At 38.9% G+C, this 19846-nt stretch overlaps 1 protein-coding gene across 2 annotated transcripts in view; it reads right to left on the bottom strand.

The window, feature by feature from the left end:
* Positions 1–404: 404 nt before the first annotated feature.
* Positions 405–19846, bottom strand: part of Ralgps2 (Ral GEF with PH domain and SH3 binding motif 2) — a 96297-nt gene continuing 76855 nt past the window's right edge. Inside the window, exons 11-19 of one of the 2 annotated variants that reach the window (XM_035445307.1) lie at positions 18658–18793; positions 17917–18068; positions 13899–13953; positions 12598–12675; positions 11023–11128; positions 9166–9258; positions 4267–4372; positions 3627–3718; positions 405–1351 (exon numbers count right to left, since the gene is read on the bottom strand). In XM_035445307.1, the coding sequence (XP_035301198.1) occupies positions 1322–1351; positions 3627–3718; positions 4267–4372; positions 9166–9258; positions 11023–11128; positions 12598–12675; positions 13899–13953; positions 17917–18068; positions 18658–18793 (848 nt within the window). In that variant the 3' untranslated portion in view covers positions 405–1321. The remainder of the gene's footprint in view (positions 1352–3626; positions 3719–4266; positions 4373–9165; positions 9259–11022; positions 11129–12597; positions 12676–13898; positions 13954–17916; positions 18069–18657; positions 18794–19846) is intronic. The other variant, XM_035445308.1, reaches the window with a different exon arrangement.

Below are 19846 nucleotides of genomic sequence, written 5' to 3'. Positions count from 1 at the left end.
TTTTCGAGAAAGGGTTTCTCTGTGTAGCTTTGGAGCCTATCCTGGCACTCTCTCTGGAGACCAGGCTGGCCTCAAACTCACAGAGATCCACCTGCCTCTGCCTCCCAAGTGCTGGGATTAAAGGCGTGCACCACCAACGCCCGGCTTACAAAACATGATTTTCAGGTTGGACACCGACAGTAAGCTTTCTAAAAAAAAAATGTTCTGGTACATTTTGGGAAAGTCATACAGAGAAAAAGTTTTATATTTTTAACTCCTAGAACTGCAAACTTTGCCTTTATTCTTCTTAAAATTGTTTTGTCTTACAATAAAATACATACATACATATGAAGAATCTTTTAAACAAGTATGCTCTTGAACCTCATACTGAACAAAAACAAATGCAATAAAAAATAAGTCTGGCATTATGCACATTAAACACTGCAAAGGGCAAAGACTGGAAAATACCAGGGCCTTTACCACGACACCGAGCCCCTGTGGCCAGAGAATCTACTTAACTGTAGATTGGAGAAAACTCTACAGAAACCTCAGCTTGGGATTATCATTCTCCTATACAGATTTGTGGCCCAGCAATGAATTCATATAGGAAGTTAAACCCAGTTAGAAACAAACATGTGTTCTGGAGCCTGCTGCAAGGTGAACACTCAGCCTTTGTACCTCCTTCAGGAAGTCCTGTACTCCTTCCAGCACTGAATTCCAGAGTGTAGTGTTTAAATACATCCCTCATCCAAAGTAAAGCACACCCTATCCAAACACACCCCTACAACTTGCATTATCACCACTCAGCTCCCATGTCTTGCTGTGGGGAAATGCCAGGAAGCCAGTACCAGAGGCTGAGCAGACCCTGCAGATGGGCTGTTGGCCTGCTCCTCACTGCACATAAAACAACTCTTGATGGAATCCATTAAGAAAGGTTTTTCCTTTTTTAAAGTGTATCTAAAAAAAAGATGGTTTCCTCTCCAAAATTAGTACAAAGTTAAAAGAAACGCAAATTAGTTACAATTTATTCCAAGCACAGCACCGCCAGAAGATTCACACACACTATTTGGTGTTGGTTTTCCTCTCACTCTGTTAAGGCAGTGGTTTCCACAGGTCAGTTCGGAGATAAGAAGCGTAGTTCATGGCAGTTTGTTTTGCAACTCCAATTTGTTCTCTGGGAATATCTCACTTTATTCCCTGAAATTAGTGCTTTTGGTTCTGAGCTCCGGAGGCTGGGCTGGAGCCTAGGGGCTCTTCCTGAAACAGGATGGTGCGGCTGGCGCTCTCCGCAGGTCCTTGCTCCACACAGGAACAATGGTACTCCTCCTTTTTCTCAGGCTTTTTACTCAAAAGTCATCAAGTTTGTAGGAACCTAAAAAACATGAGTAGCCCACACTGTCTGTAACCACTCCAAACAGATTACTTACAAGTTGTTTTACTAGTCACTGAATACATCTGTCACAATGTCCTAAAGTGATTCCCCCACCCCCAAAATTCACTCTGAGATGAGGGTTCTGTAAATCAAAATTTAACATATAAATTGTATTACTATTTACAAAATGTAGGGTTTCTTGCTAAGTAAGCTATTTTCAACAATTTATGTAAGATTTTTGTTGTTTTTTGAGACAGAGTTTCCCTGTGTAGCTTTGGAGTCTGTTCTGGAACTCGCTCTTGTATACCAAGCTGTTCTTGAACTCACTGAGATCCGCCTGCCTCTAAGTACTGGGATTAAAGACATGTGCCACCACTGCCCAGCTCCAATTTACATAAGACTTAATAAACTAAATTTAGCATGTATTTTGTCTTGTTATTTAGCCAAACCCAAATCATTCTGACCTACGTTTCTTTTGACACAAGGTCTCAACCTTGCAGCCCAGGCCAGCTATGAACTTGTTAGTGCTAGGAATGTAAGCTTGAGCCACCACACGCTTTAAATATTTTTAAAAAGGAATTTGACAGTAGATGCTTTTCAGGGATTTATAACAGTGAGTCTAACATGCTGGATCATTTTAGAAAATCACCGAGTTAATAAGCTCTTTCAAGTAGGCATGGCTGGACAGGAGGAAGGACACAGGTGTTTTCTTCCGTTACAAGGGCCTAAAGGTTGTTTTTCATTTGAGTCAGGGTCTTCGAATAATTTTCAAACTTCACAGGTTCTCTTATAAATCTGCTAACATTCTGACAGTTAACAAAAACAGAAACAAAACCATTTATACACAACTGTGTGATATTAGGAAGGTTTACTAATACAGTAAAAAGTGTGCACCTTTCTCTATGCTGGTATACATATACTCCTAGATTAATCTTGGAACCAGAGGGTGTTTTTGTTTTTTCAAGACAGGGTTTCTCTGTGTATAGCCCTGGATGTCGGAACTTGTAGACTTGTCTGGCCTTGAACTCAAAGATCTACCTGCCTCTGCCTCCCATGTGCTGGGATTAAAGGTGTGCAGCACTACCAGCAGGCTGGAATCTGAGAGTCTTTATAAATCAAATATCTCTGAAAGCCTTATTTATTTGTCTTAGGCAAAATAAAGTCCATTTCTTTCATTCTGCCCAAGACACTGACTTAATGTGGACAAAAACCTTTGTATTTTAAGTTCTTCAAGAAGTTGTTAAAGGCTGTACCAAATCTCCCCCCCTCCCACATTACTTAAACAAGTGCAGTAGAAAAAAGCCCACCCAACAACACTTACAAAGGAAAAGCAAATGGCACTTGGATTAAAGACCCAGCATTTGTGCTTATTGACTGTGTAAAGTCACTAGTGTCTTTGAGATTGTTTTCTTATTTATGAAGAGTTGTGATAACCTGATCTAACAGGGTAAAAATGGAGCAATTTAAGCCCTCTGAATTTATAGTGCATAATATTGTCCGTTGACGGACACAGATGGTATGAAAGCATACTGTAAAGCCTAAATTTGTGATTTCCAGTATATGTAACTGGAAAAGCTTCAAGCAATTTCCATTAACTGTGGTTGCATTTTCTGTTGGCTAATCTGGTTCAGGGCATCTCTTTTCAAGAAGGCCTGGGGAAAACAGCATAGCAGACAGCCGCCCTGTACAGTCATGCAGTCCCACTAGATCACGATGGGTTCACTGCAACCACAGGACCCCACTTCAAGTTGTTATCAGAAACAACTCAGAGCTCTGTTCACGTACCACCTCAATTTCACCCTTCTGAGCTGTCATTTTCTCAAATATTGGCCATGTCTCTGTCTGTTATAAAAACCTCTAGTTTTATCTGCACACTTGCTGTTCCCTGAATTGGCCCTCCACTCTCCGCCTTCACAGCCTGTCCTTCCTGTCACTCATGACAGAATCACTGTATCTGGGAAAGCTCAGCCGCATGTGTTTCGTTGTCTCTCTTCTCTTCATTGTTTGGCATGGTTTACTTACTATCTTTCTAAAATGTGGACTTTATGCCTCACCAACTGCTATAAACAACAGGAAACACTACTAAGAAAATTATCCAGCAGTGTGGTAGTTCATACATAAAATTCCAGGCAGGAGGATCATAAGTCTGAGGCCAGCCTGGGCTAACTAGTGAGTTCCAGGCCAGCTTAGGCCATTATGTTTGAATGTCTATCTCTAAAATACATAAATAAAAGTGTAAAAGTTACAGATTCTGGAGAGGAGGAGAAATGCTCACTTGTTGCCTGTTACTCTGGCAGGCCGCACTCAAATGTTTAAACCACAGCATTGCATTCATCCTGCTGCCAGCTTGAAACTTGTATGAATTTCCTAAAATTAGCAAAAGCAAGTAGAAAGCAATAAATTTAAAGATAATACCACCCAACATTCCTGCCAGATATATGAGACTGAATGAAATAGATGAACAGTGCTCAGTTTCAGAAATCTACTTGTTTATAGCCTTATTTCCCAATGTAGAACTCTTTATGCCACACTGCACAGGATATTACATTTAAAATCACATTCCTACTGCGTATACAGTAAAGGTGATTATGGTTCATTAAAGTAATGGTGTGGCTTCTCTAGCAAAATGTCTGCAAAATACTGTCACCCCCACCCCTTACTTACTGTGTACTGAATCTAGGAAGGATTGCCTATAATATGTATATTGAGACTTTGTTCAAAGTCACCGAGTGCAGATTCTATGGTTTGGATTACTTGGGCTTTTAATTTAAGCTTAAAACACAATATGGAAAAAAGTACTCCCAACAGATACAATTCCTCAAACACCTCCCTGTTGGTAATACAGCAGGACCAGGATCAGGGTTCAGGAGTTAGTGTCCACAGTACCTTGAACCCCTGTCTGTCTAGCAACTCACCTTTCTCGGAGTCAGTCAGCAGAAAGAGGTCCGGATGCTCTGGATCATCAGCCATCATCACCATCCATCCCACCACGCACACATTCTTATTTGACGTTGACTTGAACTGAGATGAGGGATAATCAGAAAAAAACAAACAGTGACAACAGTGACTTTTATGGCCAGTTCTCAGTGAAAGTTAAGTGTCAGGGACCTTACTTTCAGTTTGTCCTTAGGAGAGATAAGGTGTATGACTTAATGTGTACCCAGGTCAGCTTGGCACGCCCTCTTTACATAGTCTCCCAGTCTGCAGTCATCCCTAGTCATCACAATCACTGTCCATTTCTGAAAAGCATGCTTGTTAATCTGCTGTTTCTCCTAGTCACATTATAACACTGTGACCCTTTAATACAGCTCCTCACATGTGGTGATCCCAACCATAAATTTGTTTCCATTGCTACTTCATAACTAATTTTGCTACTGTTATGAATCATAATGTAAATACCGTGTTTCCCAAAGGTCTTAGGTACCCTCAAAGGGCTTGAGAGCGACAGGTTGAGAACTGCTGACTTAGAGACGACTGCATCCTAACGCAAGTGCTTCCTCAGCCTAATGATCTCATATGCCAGCGAGGCTATGAGACAATTCTTACTTTCAAAAGCAAGAAATGTTAAAAAAAAAGGGGGGGGGAGGTACTTTTAGCATGTTGGTTACTTTCATAGTTAACTACTCTTTTCTATTAGGGAAAGGGTGGTATAAAGAGCAGAAAATAAGGTTAATCTCAGTAACAGAAATAAAGAATGTTAAAAACACTGGCAACTCAAACCTAGCAGTGTATAAAAAAGTTGCCAGAAGTCACAATACAGAGCAAAAGTCAAACTGAACCATACTTCCACCATGTAATTGCTAGTGGAATGTAGCTTGGTTAAATGCAGGACTTTATTAATTAAATAAGGATAAGCAAGGGATCCACATAGACATTTTGTAGAAGAAAAAGCATGAAAAGGGTAAAACTCATTAAGTAACCAACAGTATAAAAAAATAAAGCTATGCTTTATTCATACATGCAGCCAAGACTAAAGGGAAGCTCATTATTCCTGGTGACCAGGACACTTCATTTGCCTTTTCTGGCACAAGCTTAGTATTTATACTCCTCAAGATATAACCCAGAGAATTTGTGCACAAAAATATCACCAAGAGAAGTATTATAAATAGGCAAGAAATAAACCTATCAAATATTCACCAATAGAATGATGAATAAATTATGATAAATTCATAAAATGGATGACTATTCAGCTATAAAAAGGAATAAATGACAACTACAGGCATCAACAATGACTTTCAACAGGAAAGGAGCTTACAAATTCACATGTAGCTGGATGTGGTTGCCTAATACCTTTAATCCCAGCAGAGGCAGGGGAGGAAGACCTCTGTGAGTTCAAGGGCAGATTAACATAGTGAGTTCCAGGCCAGAAAGGCTACACAGTGAAACCCCATCTTAAAAAAAAAAAAAGAATATATATACAACGCCCTCAAATACAGCTAAAAAGTCTTATATGAGGAAACATATATTGTAAAACTCTGAAGGAAAACAGGGCTGTGACTAAAATGGAATGTAAGATGGTGCTCCCCTGAGAACAGCTCCCTCAGAGCACTGACAGGTCTGGTAATGAGCCATTTCTTATGCTGGGGGAGGGCTTAGACATGTCTGTTTACTAAGAGAAACAGGAAGGGAATGAATATAGTAAGACAGTAATGTAAGAGATACAAAAACAAAAAGGAAACCAGGCAGCTAGAGAGACTGACATGAACAATATCCCAGTATGGTGTATCTGTGAATTCACAACTTAATTCAAATCAAATAGCACTGCTGTGGGACAACCCTTCTGTACGCTGTAAGCGTGTATTCCTCTCATTGGTTAATAATAAAGCTGAATTGGCCTATAGCCAGGCAGAATAAGGTTAGGTAGGAAAGCCAAATGGAGATACAGAGAAGAAGGGCAGAGTCAGAGAGAGAGAGATGTGAACCAGCTGCCAGAGGAACAAAACATGCTAGAGAACAGGTAAAGCCGTGAGCCATGTGACAAAATATAGAATAATAGAAAAGGGTTAAAATAAGTTGTAAGAGCTAGTTAGTAGTAAGTATGACCTATAGGCCAAATATTTTGTGATTAATAAAAGTTTTTGTGTGATTACTTAGGACTGAACTGGTCAGGACAAAAGAAAAACTGTACCTCTGTTCACACAGCACAACTTTCTAATATACTCTTGTTAACTTTTGCTGAATTAGCAAGCAATATAAGCCCCATAGTAAAGAGGGATGAGATATAAACACAGAGTGATATCCCACAAGTCTGCAGACAGTCATGTGTGGGGAATGGCACCCCTTCCCTAACTTCTTCCTACTCCTGGAACCAGAGCTTTTTCTGTGTTGTTACTTACAGTTTTATGCTAATTGGGTTCATTTATACTGTGATTGTGGTTCTAAATGATCAATAATTGTTTCCTTACTGATAATTACTTAGTGTATTTTAAGAGTTCTGTTATTGTTATCATTACAGGAATATAGTCTTCTACCGGTATCTTTGTGCACGTGTTCAAAAAATAACTGAAGAAATGTTTCTTAGATGAGGAATTGCAGTGTATGAGATGAAACGCCTGCCCCCCTCACATGCGCATTCACTCGTAAGCACACACACCTACTCGAGCACACACGCACATACACACACTTCAAGCTGCTGATCTTAGGCAACATCATCCATCTTTACATTTCTGTGTAATGAGTGATCATTTAACCAAGTTGGTTGGTTAGTGCATGTTACCTTCCATTCATTTCCCTGGTCTACTTTTCTGTTTTATTCTTTATAAATACTACAACCTTTTCTCCACGTGCAGGTTTCCTTTTTAAAATCTAACTAATCAAACACATTTGTTCAGTTCAATCATTACCATGCAGTGATAGATTTAAATGTGGCTGTAGTGTTTTTTTTTTTTTTTTTGAAACGAGTACACTTTAACTAAAACTTTTTATATAATCAGTATGCTTTCATTTTTAAACATTAAAAAACAGAGATGTAACAAAATAGTACCCTCTTTCTTCCCAAGTTTATTCTTCATAGGCCAAGAAATAATAACTCCAATTCGGGTATATGCGTAACATATGCTTGCCAAGTATTCTTCTCTCTTTCTTCTCTTCTCCCTCATTTTTCAGACAGGTCTCACATTGTAGCCAAGTTGGCCTTGAACTCATTGTAATCTTCTTGCCTCAGTCCCTCCCCAGCAATTCTAGGGACAAGATCCCAGTCCCAAGTGGTCAGCTCTAAACATATGCAAACACTGTAAACACTAATTGGATTCAGTATGTTGTATATCTTTGGTAGAGTATGTTTGTGTATATACACAAACAAAAAACAATGCAATGAATCTGAGAGGAGACCCAAGAGGAGTAGAGGGCAGAAATGATTTATACACAGTGTATTCATGTATGAAATTCTCAACCAAACTGCCAGGTAGTAAATGGGCTTTCAATAAAGGAACAGACAGTTACCAAAACATAAAACACAAATGGTCAATAAATATTCTAAAATGTATTCAACATCCTTAGCCACTAGGGAAAGGCAAATTAAAACTGCATTGAAATTCTACCTCACCCTAGTCTAGATCATGACAACAAATGCTGGTGAGATGTGGTGCAGGAGGAAGCCTTATTTATTGTGGGTGGGAGGGCAGTCACAATGGAAAGCTTTTCTGACCCATAAAGCAGATTTTAGGTTGTATCATTTCTATGCATACACCTATATATATTCTACCACATCAGATATTTGCACTTCCATCTTTACTGCTGCTCTATCTACAATACTAAATATTTAAAACCAACCCAAATGTCCATCAACAGGTGGAATGGATAGTAAAAATGTGGCTATATATACAATATAATTTTATTCAGTAACAAAGAAAAATAAAATGTAAACTATAGGAAACGGATGGATCTGAAAAATACTAAAGGAGGTAACCTACATTCATGTGCAGATCCTAGCTTCAATATGTGTGTAGATGTGGGTCTGGGTATCAGCCATGAAGCCAGACAAGAGAATGAGAAGAGGAGAGAGTTGTTGGGGGAGGGGGACAGAACATGTGACATAAAGTGGGAAAGCCAGCTTCTTGGGGGAAAAAAGGGAATAGGTTGGGGGCAGTGGGAAAAGATGGGAGAAGGAAGGTCAATAAAACAAAAAATATGTTTGAAATATCATATACCATTTAAAAAGTAAACATTCCACTGTTAAAAGAGGATATACAGAGAAAAGAGCATCAAGAGGATTTGACAGAAACATGGAAGAAAGAAAGCAGACTGTTGCAACCATTGTGCCCACACATGCCTCTCTACTGTTGGGAAAACTGCTGTACTAGATCTGAGACTGTTGTTCCTCCTGGGACAGGATCTCTCTATGTAGTCCTGGAACTCATGAGTGTGGCCTTGAAATCACAGAGATCATAATTCCTCTGCCTCTGAGTGCTAGGATTAAAGGTGTGTACCACCAAGCCCACATCTGGGATAGAATTTTAGGTATTGTTTTCATTTTCACATTTAAATACTAGAAACTGGGGCTACAGGGCAGGGGTTTTGAGCCATGATCTGACCCAATGCAGGGCTAACAAAAGTCTGATGCCAAGACAGATACTTGTAATTTGGCATTTTCACATTTGCAATGGAAAAACTTGGAAACACAAGAGTAATTCCAAGGCATTCCTAGGAGTAGTTGCTTAAACACATTTCCAACTATAACATGTGTACTAGGAGTAATCGTGAGAACTGCTGGATGAGAAACGTGATCTTGTATTCTATTAGGGGTATTTTCTTTACGACCAGGAAGAAGTTGTGAAAAAAAAAAAAAAGCTAACGATTTTGGGAGGAACACTTACATGCTTTCTTTCTGTAGCCTTCAGAGATTTGGCAGCATAGTAAAAAAGCTGTGTTCCACACAAGGCTGCCCAATACTTTGTCCAAGATGCTACCTGGAGAAGATAAACACATGAATACACTATTGAAAGGCTTCTAACCTGACCTCCTTAGTGAATATTCTATTCTTCACTTCAGTTATTGAGACAGCATTTCTAAAACCTGCATCTCAGGCATCACTTTCAGTGAACACACTTAAGTAGTCATTCAAGTAATTTGAGATCTCATCAAAAATCCTCTAACTTTTTGGGTGCTTGAAGAGATGGCTCTGCCATCGCTGTGTGCGAGCCTGAGGACCTCAGTTCAGATCCCCAGCGAATGGAAAAGCTGTGTTCAGCAGCATACATCTGGGGGCAAAGACAGGCAGATTGTTGGTCGTCCAGTTTAGCTAGTGAGCTCATGTTCAGTGAGAGATCCTGTCTCACAAAATAAGGTGGAGTGATAGAAGACACCCCATGTTGGCCACACACATGCAGAACTGTGTATTTATATGCAAAACACAAACTCACACACACAGACAGATCATATCACAGTAGTGGCATCACCTTCTTGCTCTAATCTTCCCATCTGGTCGACATCCCACAGTCAAACACTCTATCTGGTCTCTAAACACTTAATCCTGTTCCCCCTGCTTCTCTTGATAATATTCAAACCTCTAGTTGTATCTGGCTATGCAGCATCATATTATAGCAGCAGAGTACTGTGGGAGGGTGCACAGTTATGCCGACTGGTAAGAATGTGTTTACCAGCCTCATTAATATTTTAAAATATTTTAAAAATATTTTTTATTCAATCAAGTCACTGTACTATTTCTCTACAGACAACTATTTCATATGCACTTCACAAAGTTCTATTACACTCTCCCATGATGCCATTACATAATTCCCGTATAAAATAGATTAAGTCTGGCTTATTTCCAGCATACATTCTATAACTGCCTGTTTTAGACTCACAAAAATCAGCCTCTTTTTCTTGCTACAAAACCTTTGTCAATCCTGATGCTATCAAAAGACAAACTCAACTCTTTTTCCTTCCTTCCTTTTTTCTTTTGTTGTTGTTGAGACAGGGCTTCTCTGTGTATCCTCCACTGTCCTGGAACTCACTATGTAGACCAGGCTGAGACTAAAGACATGAACCACCACCGCCCAGCTACAAACTGAACTATTTATGCTCTGGATTTCTAGTTCATTTCTTAATTTGTTTTGGCAGTGATTCCTCTCCCCACTGCATCTCAATTCCCTCCCTCTTCCACGATGAGCCCGAAAAGTTCTCCCTCTCTAAAGCCCTCCTTTGCCCTCTTGACATCACCCAGCTCCTTTGCTCTTTTCATAGCATAACTTCTTGCCTCTACTTCTATTTTTCCCATTTTCTATTCAACTTCCTTCATGTGGCTTCCAGGCTTAAGCAGCTGTTGTTAAGATCACTGCCCACTGACGTTTCACCAGTCTGTCTTCATAACAGTCACCCCTTAGCATTGCCGACACAGGGCTGACCTAAACACCCAGTGTAGTCACCTGATAAAGCCAATAAAAACTCACGTCCAAACAGTCTTCTCTGGTGACTACCCCACAATGAAAACCAAGTACACTTCCTTTCTGTGTGTGCTCACACTCTTGATTACTCTGTTCTCCTTGTTCAGGATTAAAACACACAAACACACACATAGGCACACGCACATGCCACCCCCCCCCCACACACCCCAAAACCAAAAACAACCAGAATGAGGACAGTATACATTTTAAGTGACTTCAAGTCTACTGCAGATTTACTTCTTTCTAACCCCAATGCTTCTTGGGACAGCAGCGTATCTTCAGACTTACCGTGGGCTTTTTGCCTTCTTTTAGCAAAGTTTTTCTCCTGAGGACACCTTGAATAGTAACAGCCCCTGGGTACAAGTGCACCGCCAAGTCTTCTGACTCCGCAGAGCTGTAACAATGAGACGAAGCACAAGTGGTTAAGTGTGTGTCTGCAGCAGTCATTAAAAGTGTTGGTAAAGGAAATCTCATTATTCTTTAGTTTAAAACTCTGATACTTTATTAAGAGCTGGAAAGACACTGAGGATTTTAAAGACTTACTGATTTGAGATTTTTAGGCTGTCATAAAGTTAATGAGGAAGTTATTAAAGCCAGCAGATGTTTAAACACACACTCAAACACATATTTCAACAAATATAATTTAGAAGAAAGCAGGGGTTCACTTGAACCAAGATTAGCTAAAAATTTTAAGGTTTTTTTTTTTTCTTCTTCTTAACATGCCACAGTACATCACTGTGGTAACACATCACAACTCTGTTGGCAAGAGAAAATGATTCGTTAGAAGTATTTAAGTATACAAAACAGAAAATGCAAATAAGCTCAAAACAAACAGAAAACCCCCCAAAACAACCCCAGAAAACTCATAGTCAATTTTAAAGTATATAAGTAAAAGTAACTGTGTCAATAACATGCTTTTAGAAACTGAGTCTCTGTAATAAGGTTTAGTGACACTTAAGAGCTACCAATGCTCAGGGTTTGATTATGGCCAACAGATCTCTAACAAAGACGAATCCCCATACTCAGGGTTCCCTTTTTGCGTATTTTAGTAATCATTTTAACATCTTTCCTCAGTTGATTTTAGAGTCTATATTTAAAACAATGATTTCAATGCTAATCTCTGGTGATGTGCTATGAGACGTAGAACTCTGAACAAGCAAAGAACGAAGATGTTTAGATTCTTTATGATATTTAGGTGTCTTCAAAGTGACAACCTAGAAATTTCATGCTCCAGCTGTTTATAAGGAGGGGGACATACAGGCGACACATCAAAGCTGACAGGGTTTGCTTCTCAAGAGCTATTCTGCTGTTCTGAGTTGATTTCCTGATACGAGTGACCCCCCTCCCCCCAGTGCATGTATCACCTTTAGGTGCTCCCACAGCTAATGTAGTGCAGAGAGGTCGAGTTAAGTAGAGAACTAAAAAAAAATTGTTCAACGAAATAGACTTGCCTAAATTCAGGCTCTATGGTTTATCTGGAAAAAAACTTATTTAAAAAGGACAAATTGAATATAAACTTACTAGCAAAAGAAAAGCTTTGATTGCAACTTAAGAGTAACAAATTGATTTTTATACAGCCCAGCCATAATTAGCAGCATTAGAAAGTGTATAGTTAAAGGGCTAACAACTTTGTAGCATTTTAAAAATGTGACATAAAGATGCAAATTTAGCCCTGTGACTTAGAAAGAATAGTTCAAATTTAAACTATAGTAAATCTTGGGAAGAAAGTTTTCATGGGCAATTTGTTTAGTTTTAAAACCAATTAGCCGAGAAAGAAGAGAAAAAATGTCAGACAACACCCATATGAGCCAGCCACCAACACCAGAAGGGAGTTCTATGTCCCCTGATGCAGGGGAATTGTACCTGCTGGCCTTCATGTGGCTTCGATAGCCATTTCGTGGCACTCTTGTCACCGGGCCCAGAGAATGGTATAATCTGTTCCTGTTGGATTCCATTATAAATTGCATATATTACACATATTTTTATTCATAGAATCACTAATACCTAGAATATTACACTAATTTGTAATCTAGCTTTCTTTATTAATCCTTAAAAAGGGCAAGATATGATTCTCTTTTAAAACATGCAACATAGTTAATTTTGTTTTACTGACTCGAGAAACACAGGTGTAAAGTATGCACTATACTACACAATTATACATGCACTCATTTTCATACATCTATCAAAAGAACTATTTATGGCCAAATAATTTGGAAACTTGAAAAATGCTCCAAAGCCCCCTTTGCTCTTCTTAGTTCCAGGTTTAAATATGACATATGAACTTATATAAATAATTCATTTTATCATATGTCCCTATGAAGACACCTAAAAGCAATGAGGCTTATAAACTTAAAAAATGAATAAGGAAAACCTCTTATTATAACTCAAAGAAAACTAGTAGAGACAAACTGAGGAGTACATATAGGTGTTATTTTTTTCATATCAACTGTCAAAACCAATAAATGATAAGAATGATATGAACCACTATTCATATATGTGATTATCCCAAATCACATCATACCTGATAGAGGAAATAAACCCATAAACAATGGTATTTCTTTGTTTAGGAAAGCCAAAAGTCTGAATCTTTCTGGGCTGCATTTATTTAGCTGTTTTCTAAATGTCTGAAGAGCCACTGCTTTAAACCTGGCACAAGTACAGCTGTTTTAGCTGCAAATGTATGTAAAACAAACTGTGCCATACAAGAAAAACACTATTTTGAGGTAGGAAGGTTAACATATTACAAACTGTCTTCATAGGTAACCTGTTGGGATGAGAAGAGATTAATGCAACATGACACTGGGTTATGCATTTATAGTTTAAACAACCTAAGAGACAACTGCTAACCAATACTAACTAATCTAAAAATTATGCCTTAATAATGATTGGTGGTTCGCCTTTTCCAGAGGAAAGAACAAGCCAAATGCAAATGTTACAATTAAAAAACTCAAAACACAAGTAAAAACACCAAATAAACATATATAAAGATTATAATAGCCATCCTCGTGTATAATTCCACAGATAAATATTTATTTGTCATTTCTTCTGGCCAAAAAAGATTAGTCACTTAGTGACAAGTAACAACAACCTCTTCAAATTCATATTCATATATTCTCTAAGACAGGTCAAAGTTCAAAGCAATTTTAGTGACTAATTTCTCTTACCTTTCAAAAGCTGGCCATGAGGTCTCTTCACTTAGTTCAGAGCCATCACTACTCCCTAAAATCGAGAGTTGTTCTATTACTGTTATATCAGTAATTTTTCCAGCTAAGATTTTCTATTTTAAAAATGAATTTTCTGGTGGCACATGCTAATAATCCTAGTACTTAGAAGGTAGATATTTTGTTTGACAGCCTAGGTCAAACAAAAACAAACACACAACCACAACAAAAAAGTACAAGGGCTGGAAATGTAGTTTACTGGCAGAGTGCTTGTCTACCCAAGTTAGACCCTCAACACCACAAAAACAAAATTTTCTACCATCAATGTGTACAGAGCAAAGATTGTTTTCTTACTGGTTGTGATGATATTTGGTTTTATGATCTAACAAATATAGATTGCCTAAAGATCAGAGTGCAAAGCCAGCCACATTAGTCAGTCACAGAGGCCAGGCAGTGGTGGTACACACCTTTAATTCCAGCACTCAGTAGACACCGGCAGACAGATCTGTCTAAAAGAGAAACAGACCACACAAAGGTGATCCCAGCAGTTGAGATCCCACACCCTTTATCACAGCACTAGGTAGGTGGAGACAGGAGTCATATGGCTGGTTAGAAAAAGGAATATATGGTAGGAGGTGACAGGAGCTCAATGCAGTCTAAGCAGTCTGACGACAGGATGGGCCCTTTGGTCTGAGCACTGGTAGAAGTAACAACTCTCTAGTGGCTGGCTGCTTTGCTCTCTGATCTTCAGCATTAACCCCAATATCTGATTCTGAGTTTTTATTATTAATAACTATTAGAATTTGTGCTACACTGTTTGTCAAAGCTGAAATCCAAAGCAGTTCATGACTTACTTCTTGTTTTGAAACCAATATATGACAAGGATAAGCAGTCTAATCAAATCTGAAATGTTGTCTCCAAGGGCATGGCATAACCTGAACACACTATTTCACAACACAGAGTAGTTTAGCTGGGGCACAGGCTGACTCTAACAACTTCCCCAGCTATTCTAGCAAGAAAAGGACGTCATCTGACTACTTTATTCAGCTACACCATGTGTTCAGGTACTGGCCTTTGCGTTTATTTTTCTCGTTCTCTTTAAGGCTGTTATGTAGGCAAACAGAAGATTATTACATCCTTACTTCAAATTAAGAATATACACTTTAGTCATTTTCTTTAAGGACTTTTCTTTTTCAGTACTGGGATTCAAACCTACAGTCTTGGGCATTTTAGACAAGTGTCTCATGGCAGTAGAAACTTTGCCATCCTATAAATCTACCAGTGTGAATTGGGACTGTAAGAGCACATGGGCTTATCCAAACTACAGAAAGAAAACCAGGCCCAAGAACTTAATGGAGACACTAGATCAAGAAGAGGGTACAGCTCCTCTCTGACTCTATGGAGAGGACACTACTCTTCTGATGGCACCACCTCAAACCATCTGACATCTGGTGTGTATGTATCATCAAGGGATGATAAGAGAATCTCTGATTTCCTCAGGGGTGTCAGCTCAACTCTGTTCTTACAGTTGAGATGACTTACTCAAATTATTGTCTGCCTGGCCTCCTGTCCATACATCTGTATTCATCTGGACTTGGCCCCGCCCTTTGTTCCTGGACTCAACTCCAATCCTGTAGCTAGCAGACTCCACATGAGCAGCTGTAGTCCCTCACCACAGGCCTCCTGCTGGTTTGGGACCTCACTCCCACAGACTATCAGCTTTTCTGCCAGTCTTCCATCTGAGATTCCATGCCTTCTTCACCCTTTGTAGCCATTCTGTAATCCATCTGTGTGGTATGCAATATCTGATGTAGAGTTATTATCAATTAAAACTGGAATAAAAGAACCAGTATTTGCCTTGGCTAAGCTGACCAAGGAAAGTAGCAATATCTGGCAAGTTGCTGCCATGAAACTGCAGTACCTGTGAATCTGTTGTTCAATAAATCCTGACTCTATGGAGATTCATAGTTTCATCTACGTTTCTGACAAGACATTCTCACAAAAAAGTAAAAGTTACAGCCAAACTAGAAATGATTTTAATACATACCAAGGGAAAAGCCAAATAATATGTACACAGAATCTTTTTAAAGTAACACACTAGATTCCATAGGCATAAGAAACTTTAACTGAAAACGGGCTCTTGTCTTTTTGTTGTTTTAAGATCAAGGTTGGTGCTGCATATGGACTACTCAGAATGTTAATAAAGAAGTATTTCAGGTAATAATCTGTCTTCTGCCCTTTAATTAGCATTTATGTAAGAGGAGAACACCAGAGTAAACAAGCGCTGGGTGGCACTGGAGGGCTCGGAAGTGATTCAATGTTTAGGGTTTGGAATCCTCAGGCTAAGGGAGGTATGCTCAGATAATGGATCTCTACTGACTTTGACACTGAGATTATAGCAATAATATAGTTTAGCCCTTGAGCAATGTAACAATCAGGAGACCATTTTCTCTGATAACACCACAACAACTGAGCATACTATGGATATAGTTTCTAACTATAAAAAGAAATAATGATCAGATAATAGTAAAATGGGGGCTGAGGAGATTGCTCAGCAGTTAGGGTCCTTGGAGGTGCTTCCTGAAGCCATATAGAGCAGCTCACAAATGTCTGTAACTCCAGCACCAGGGGTATCTGAGGCCTCTGCCTCTGGCATCCTGGGGGTACTTGCACACCTGTGCATATATTCACAAACTGACAAACATACATACACTATATGCTTTTTCTTTTTGGTTTGTTGAGGCAAGATTTCTCTGTGTAGTTCTGGTTGTCCTGAAATTCTCTCTGTAGACTGAGCTAGTGAGAGATCACTGACTGACTGACTCAGGTCTGACAAATGGGTAATCTGCATAAGACCAAACTAGACTTCCTTAATATAAGTGACAATGGTGTGATTGGGACAATATATAAGGCCCACTGACAGTGGGTTCAAGACCTAACACTAATCTACAAACTGGCTTAGTGGAGCCCATTCTATATGGAGAGATACCATGCCCAGCCTAGACACAGTGGTGTGGGGGTGGAGAGGTGCCTTGGTCCTGCCTCAACTAGATGATGGGACAGACTTAGTAGACTGACTATGGGAGGCCTTACCCTCTCCGTGGAGCAGATGGGAAGAGGGGAGCGTGGAGGGAGTGGGGGGAAAGAAAAAAAAAAAACCAATTTCTATAAACATCTATATATGAGAATGTTCTTATTTATAGTATACCTGGTCTCCTAAACAAGTCTTTAGTTTGAAATACTACAAATACAGTAATTTTCATATAGCTGCAGACCTGAGACTACCCAATACGAGCTCCAGATTCACACATTCAATGACCTGACATCTCTATTAAGACCAAACAAGTACAAAACAGAAGTTTTGACTTGCCAAATTCAGCTACCCTTCAGTAAGTACGTCACTAGTCCAACACAATTCTCTCCTAGTTCTGTGTATGATAAGATCACCATCAGCTAATGAGTTGTTTAATTCAAATGACTTTGGAATCACACTTGACCCCCTTGTTTCTTCCTTTCCCTCACTTCCTCATCCAAAGTGCAGGTAGTTAATCAACTAAAACAGCTTACGGTCTTTTCTCAAAGTTCTCAAATGCCTTCTCATTTGGAGTCAAAACGATTTGTACTTTAAAAATAATTAGCAACTATTACCATCATCCTATGTTTAATTGTGCCTTTGTTTTAAACCAATTTTTTTGAATTTATGCTAGGGAATAGGATTTCCAAACTCTGGGATTGTCAAATGATCCTTTCACTGGATATGAGACAGACAGACCGCATATCAGAAATTTATTTTACAATTCGTAACCGTAGCAAAATCATAGTTACGAAACAGCAACAAAATAATTTTATGGTTGGGGGGTCACCACAAATGAACTATATTAAAAGGTCACAGCATTAGGAAGGTTGAAAACCACTGTCCTAGGGTTAGTGAACGTTTTTGCAGCTAAGTTCTTTTGTTTTTGCTTGCTTGTTCAAATTCTTTTTTCCGTAGCAATGGGAAGCCCCAGTGAGTCTCTCTTACCTATGGATATCCCGCTGGAAAGCGTGGAGCTCTCAGCTTGGCCTCGTGATGGTGCATGTGGCTCCATGACGCTATCATCCAGCAGGTGCCGTGGCCCTGCATTTGGGAATGTCGCACTCTTAAATTCTGCTGTGTTCATCTTATGAATGAAACTAGAAACCAAGAGAAAGACGCTTTTCAACTTCCTATGTTTCTAGTTCAGGATATAAAAGATAATCAAAATTGTGTTTGTTTTGGAACAGAACATGCCCATTCCTCGATCCGGAATCAACAGTGCAAAACTAATGACACTAAATGAGAATCTGATTTTTTCCCCTTTATATTTAGGAATAAAGAGAGTAGCTTTTTATAACTTAATTTATTATTTGTATTTGTTATGACGAATAATAGCTATTGATAACAAGGTTACAATTTTAAAAGGAAACTTGCAGCATATGCTTTCCAGATTTACTTTACTATGGCTATCTGAACTCCTGATTTATTTCCCTCAAATATGGGCATTTTTGGGAACACTCATTTCCAAATCCAGAAAAGAAAACTAAATCCTTTTAGGCAAACAAGATAGATTTTACTGAACCTGAAGACTGATGTTAGTATCAAAACCAATCATCAGGCACTTAATTTCTACTTCACCAATTAAGTAAACAATACAGAAACATGTTTTACTAACAAAGGAAACAGAAAGTAAACCCATTCTGAAACAATTTTAAAAAATGAGAAGACAAAGTTAAAACTGCTGACTTGTAACCCAAGCTATGGCACTTCCTGTGTCCATGTGGAATCAGGTTTCTCGGGGATGGGGGCGTCTGTGGCAGTAAGGCCCCCTCTGCAGCACTGCTCTTCCTCCTGCTCTGAGGTGAGGCTCCCACTTCAGGACCTAAGGAGAGGACAGAGGTAATTGTCACAAGGTTTCAGAGGATCCTTGAAAAAACAAATTCAAAAACAAAACAAAACTCTCTGATATAAAAGTGTCTATTATTAGTTCTATTTAACTGACTTGAAGAAATATATATTTTCCAAATTCTAAAACAAACCCCCAACCATTCAAAAATCTATTTTTTATCGCTCTTATTTATGTTAAACCAAGGCAGTACAATTATTTCCCTAGTTTATACAGGAGAAAAGAGATCGGCTTGGGCTGTTAATTCACAGACAAAATCTGGACTAAGTACCTAGGTCTTCTGACTCAATGGTTTCAATCTGATGCCCTGCTTTTTTATACACAGCTTTGAATGTCTCTTAAAGAAATGTGTAGGTGAGGTGAAGTGCTCAAGTTAGAAATTATTATCTTATTGCCTGACACTTGATCTAATTTAAGGGAATAAAAAGCAGTCCACATTGCATAGCTTTCAAAATATCTGCTGCTGACCCACCCCTTGAATCCCAGCACTCAAGAGACAGAGGCAGGTGGATTTCTGTGAATTTCAGGTCAGCCAGGGCTACATAGTGAATAAGACCACGTCAAAACAAAACAAAACCTCTGTGTGGTGGTATATACATATTATCCCACACTGGGGAGGTTGAGACATGAGGATGGTGAGTTACATGCCAGAACAAGCTACACAATAGGACCCTGTGTTAAGAAACAACAGGAATGAAAAGCACATTTAAGAGACACAGACAGAATTATCTTCTGCTTGGAGTGCCCTTCCTCTGGACACCGCCATGCAGCTTACTTCCTCCACCTGATGAACTAGCACGGCAAAGATTCTTAGGTATGTACTAGGAAGATTAGTTTGAAGGTCTGTGTTGGTAATTTTTGAAAGGTACTTATTAAAACTTTTAAATGACTTTTAATTTCTTAAATTTTAGGGTTTTTGATGTGATTTATGCCACAGAAATGTCTTCACTGTCTCATAATTTGCATTCTTAATAATTAAAACAATTCAACAAACAACTCTTTAATTAAAAAAGAAATCAAACAGAGAAT

This window comes from Cricetulus griseus, chromosome 5 (genome assembly GCF_003668045.3).
Source record: "Cricetulus griseus strain 17A/GY chromosome 5, alternate assembly CriGri-PICRH-1.0, whole genome shotgun sequence".
Classification (NCBI taxonomy): domain Eukaryota; kingdom Metazoa; phylum Chordata; class Mammalia; order Rodentia; family Cricetidae; genus Cricetulus; species Cricetulus griseus.
This window is presented reverse-complemented; position numbering and strand designations above follow the sequence as displayed.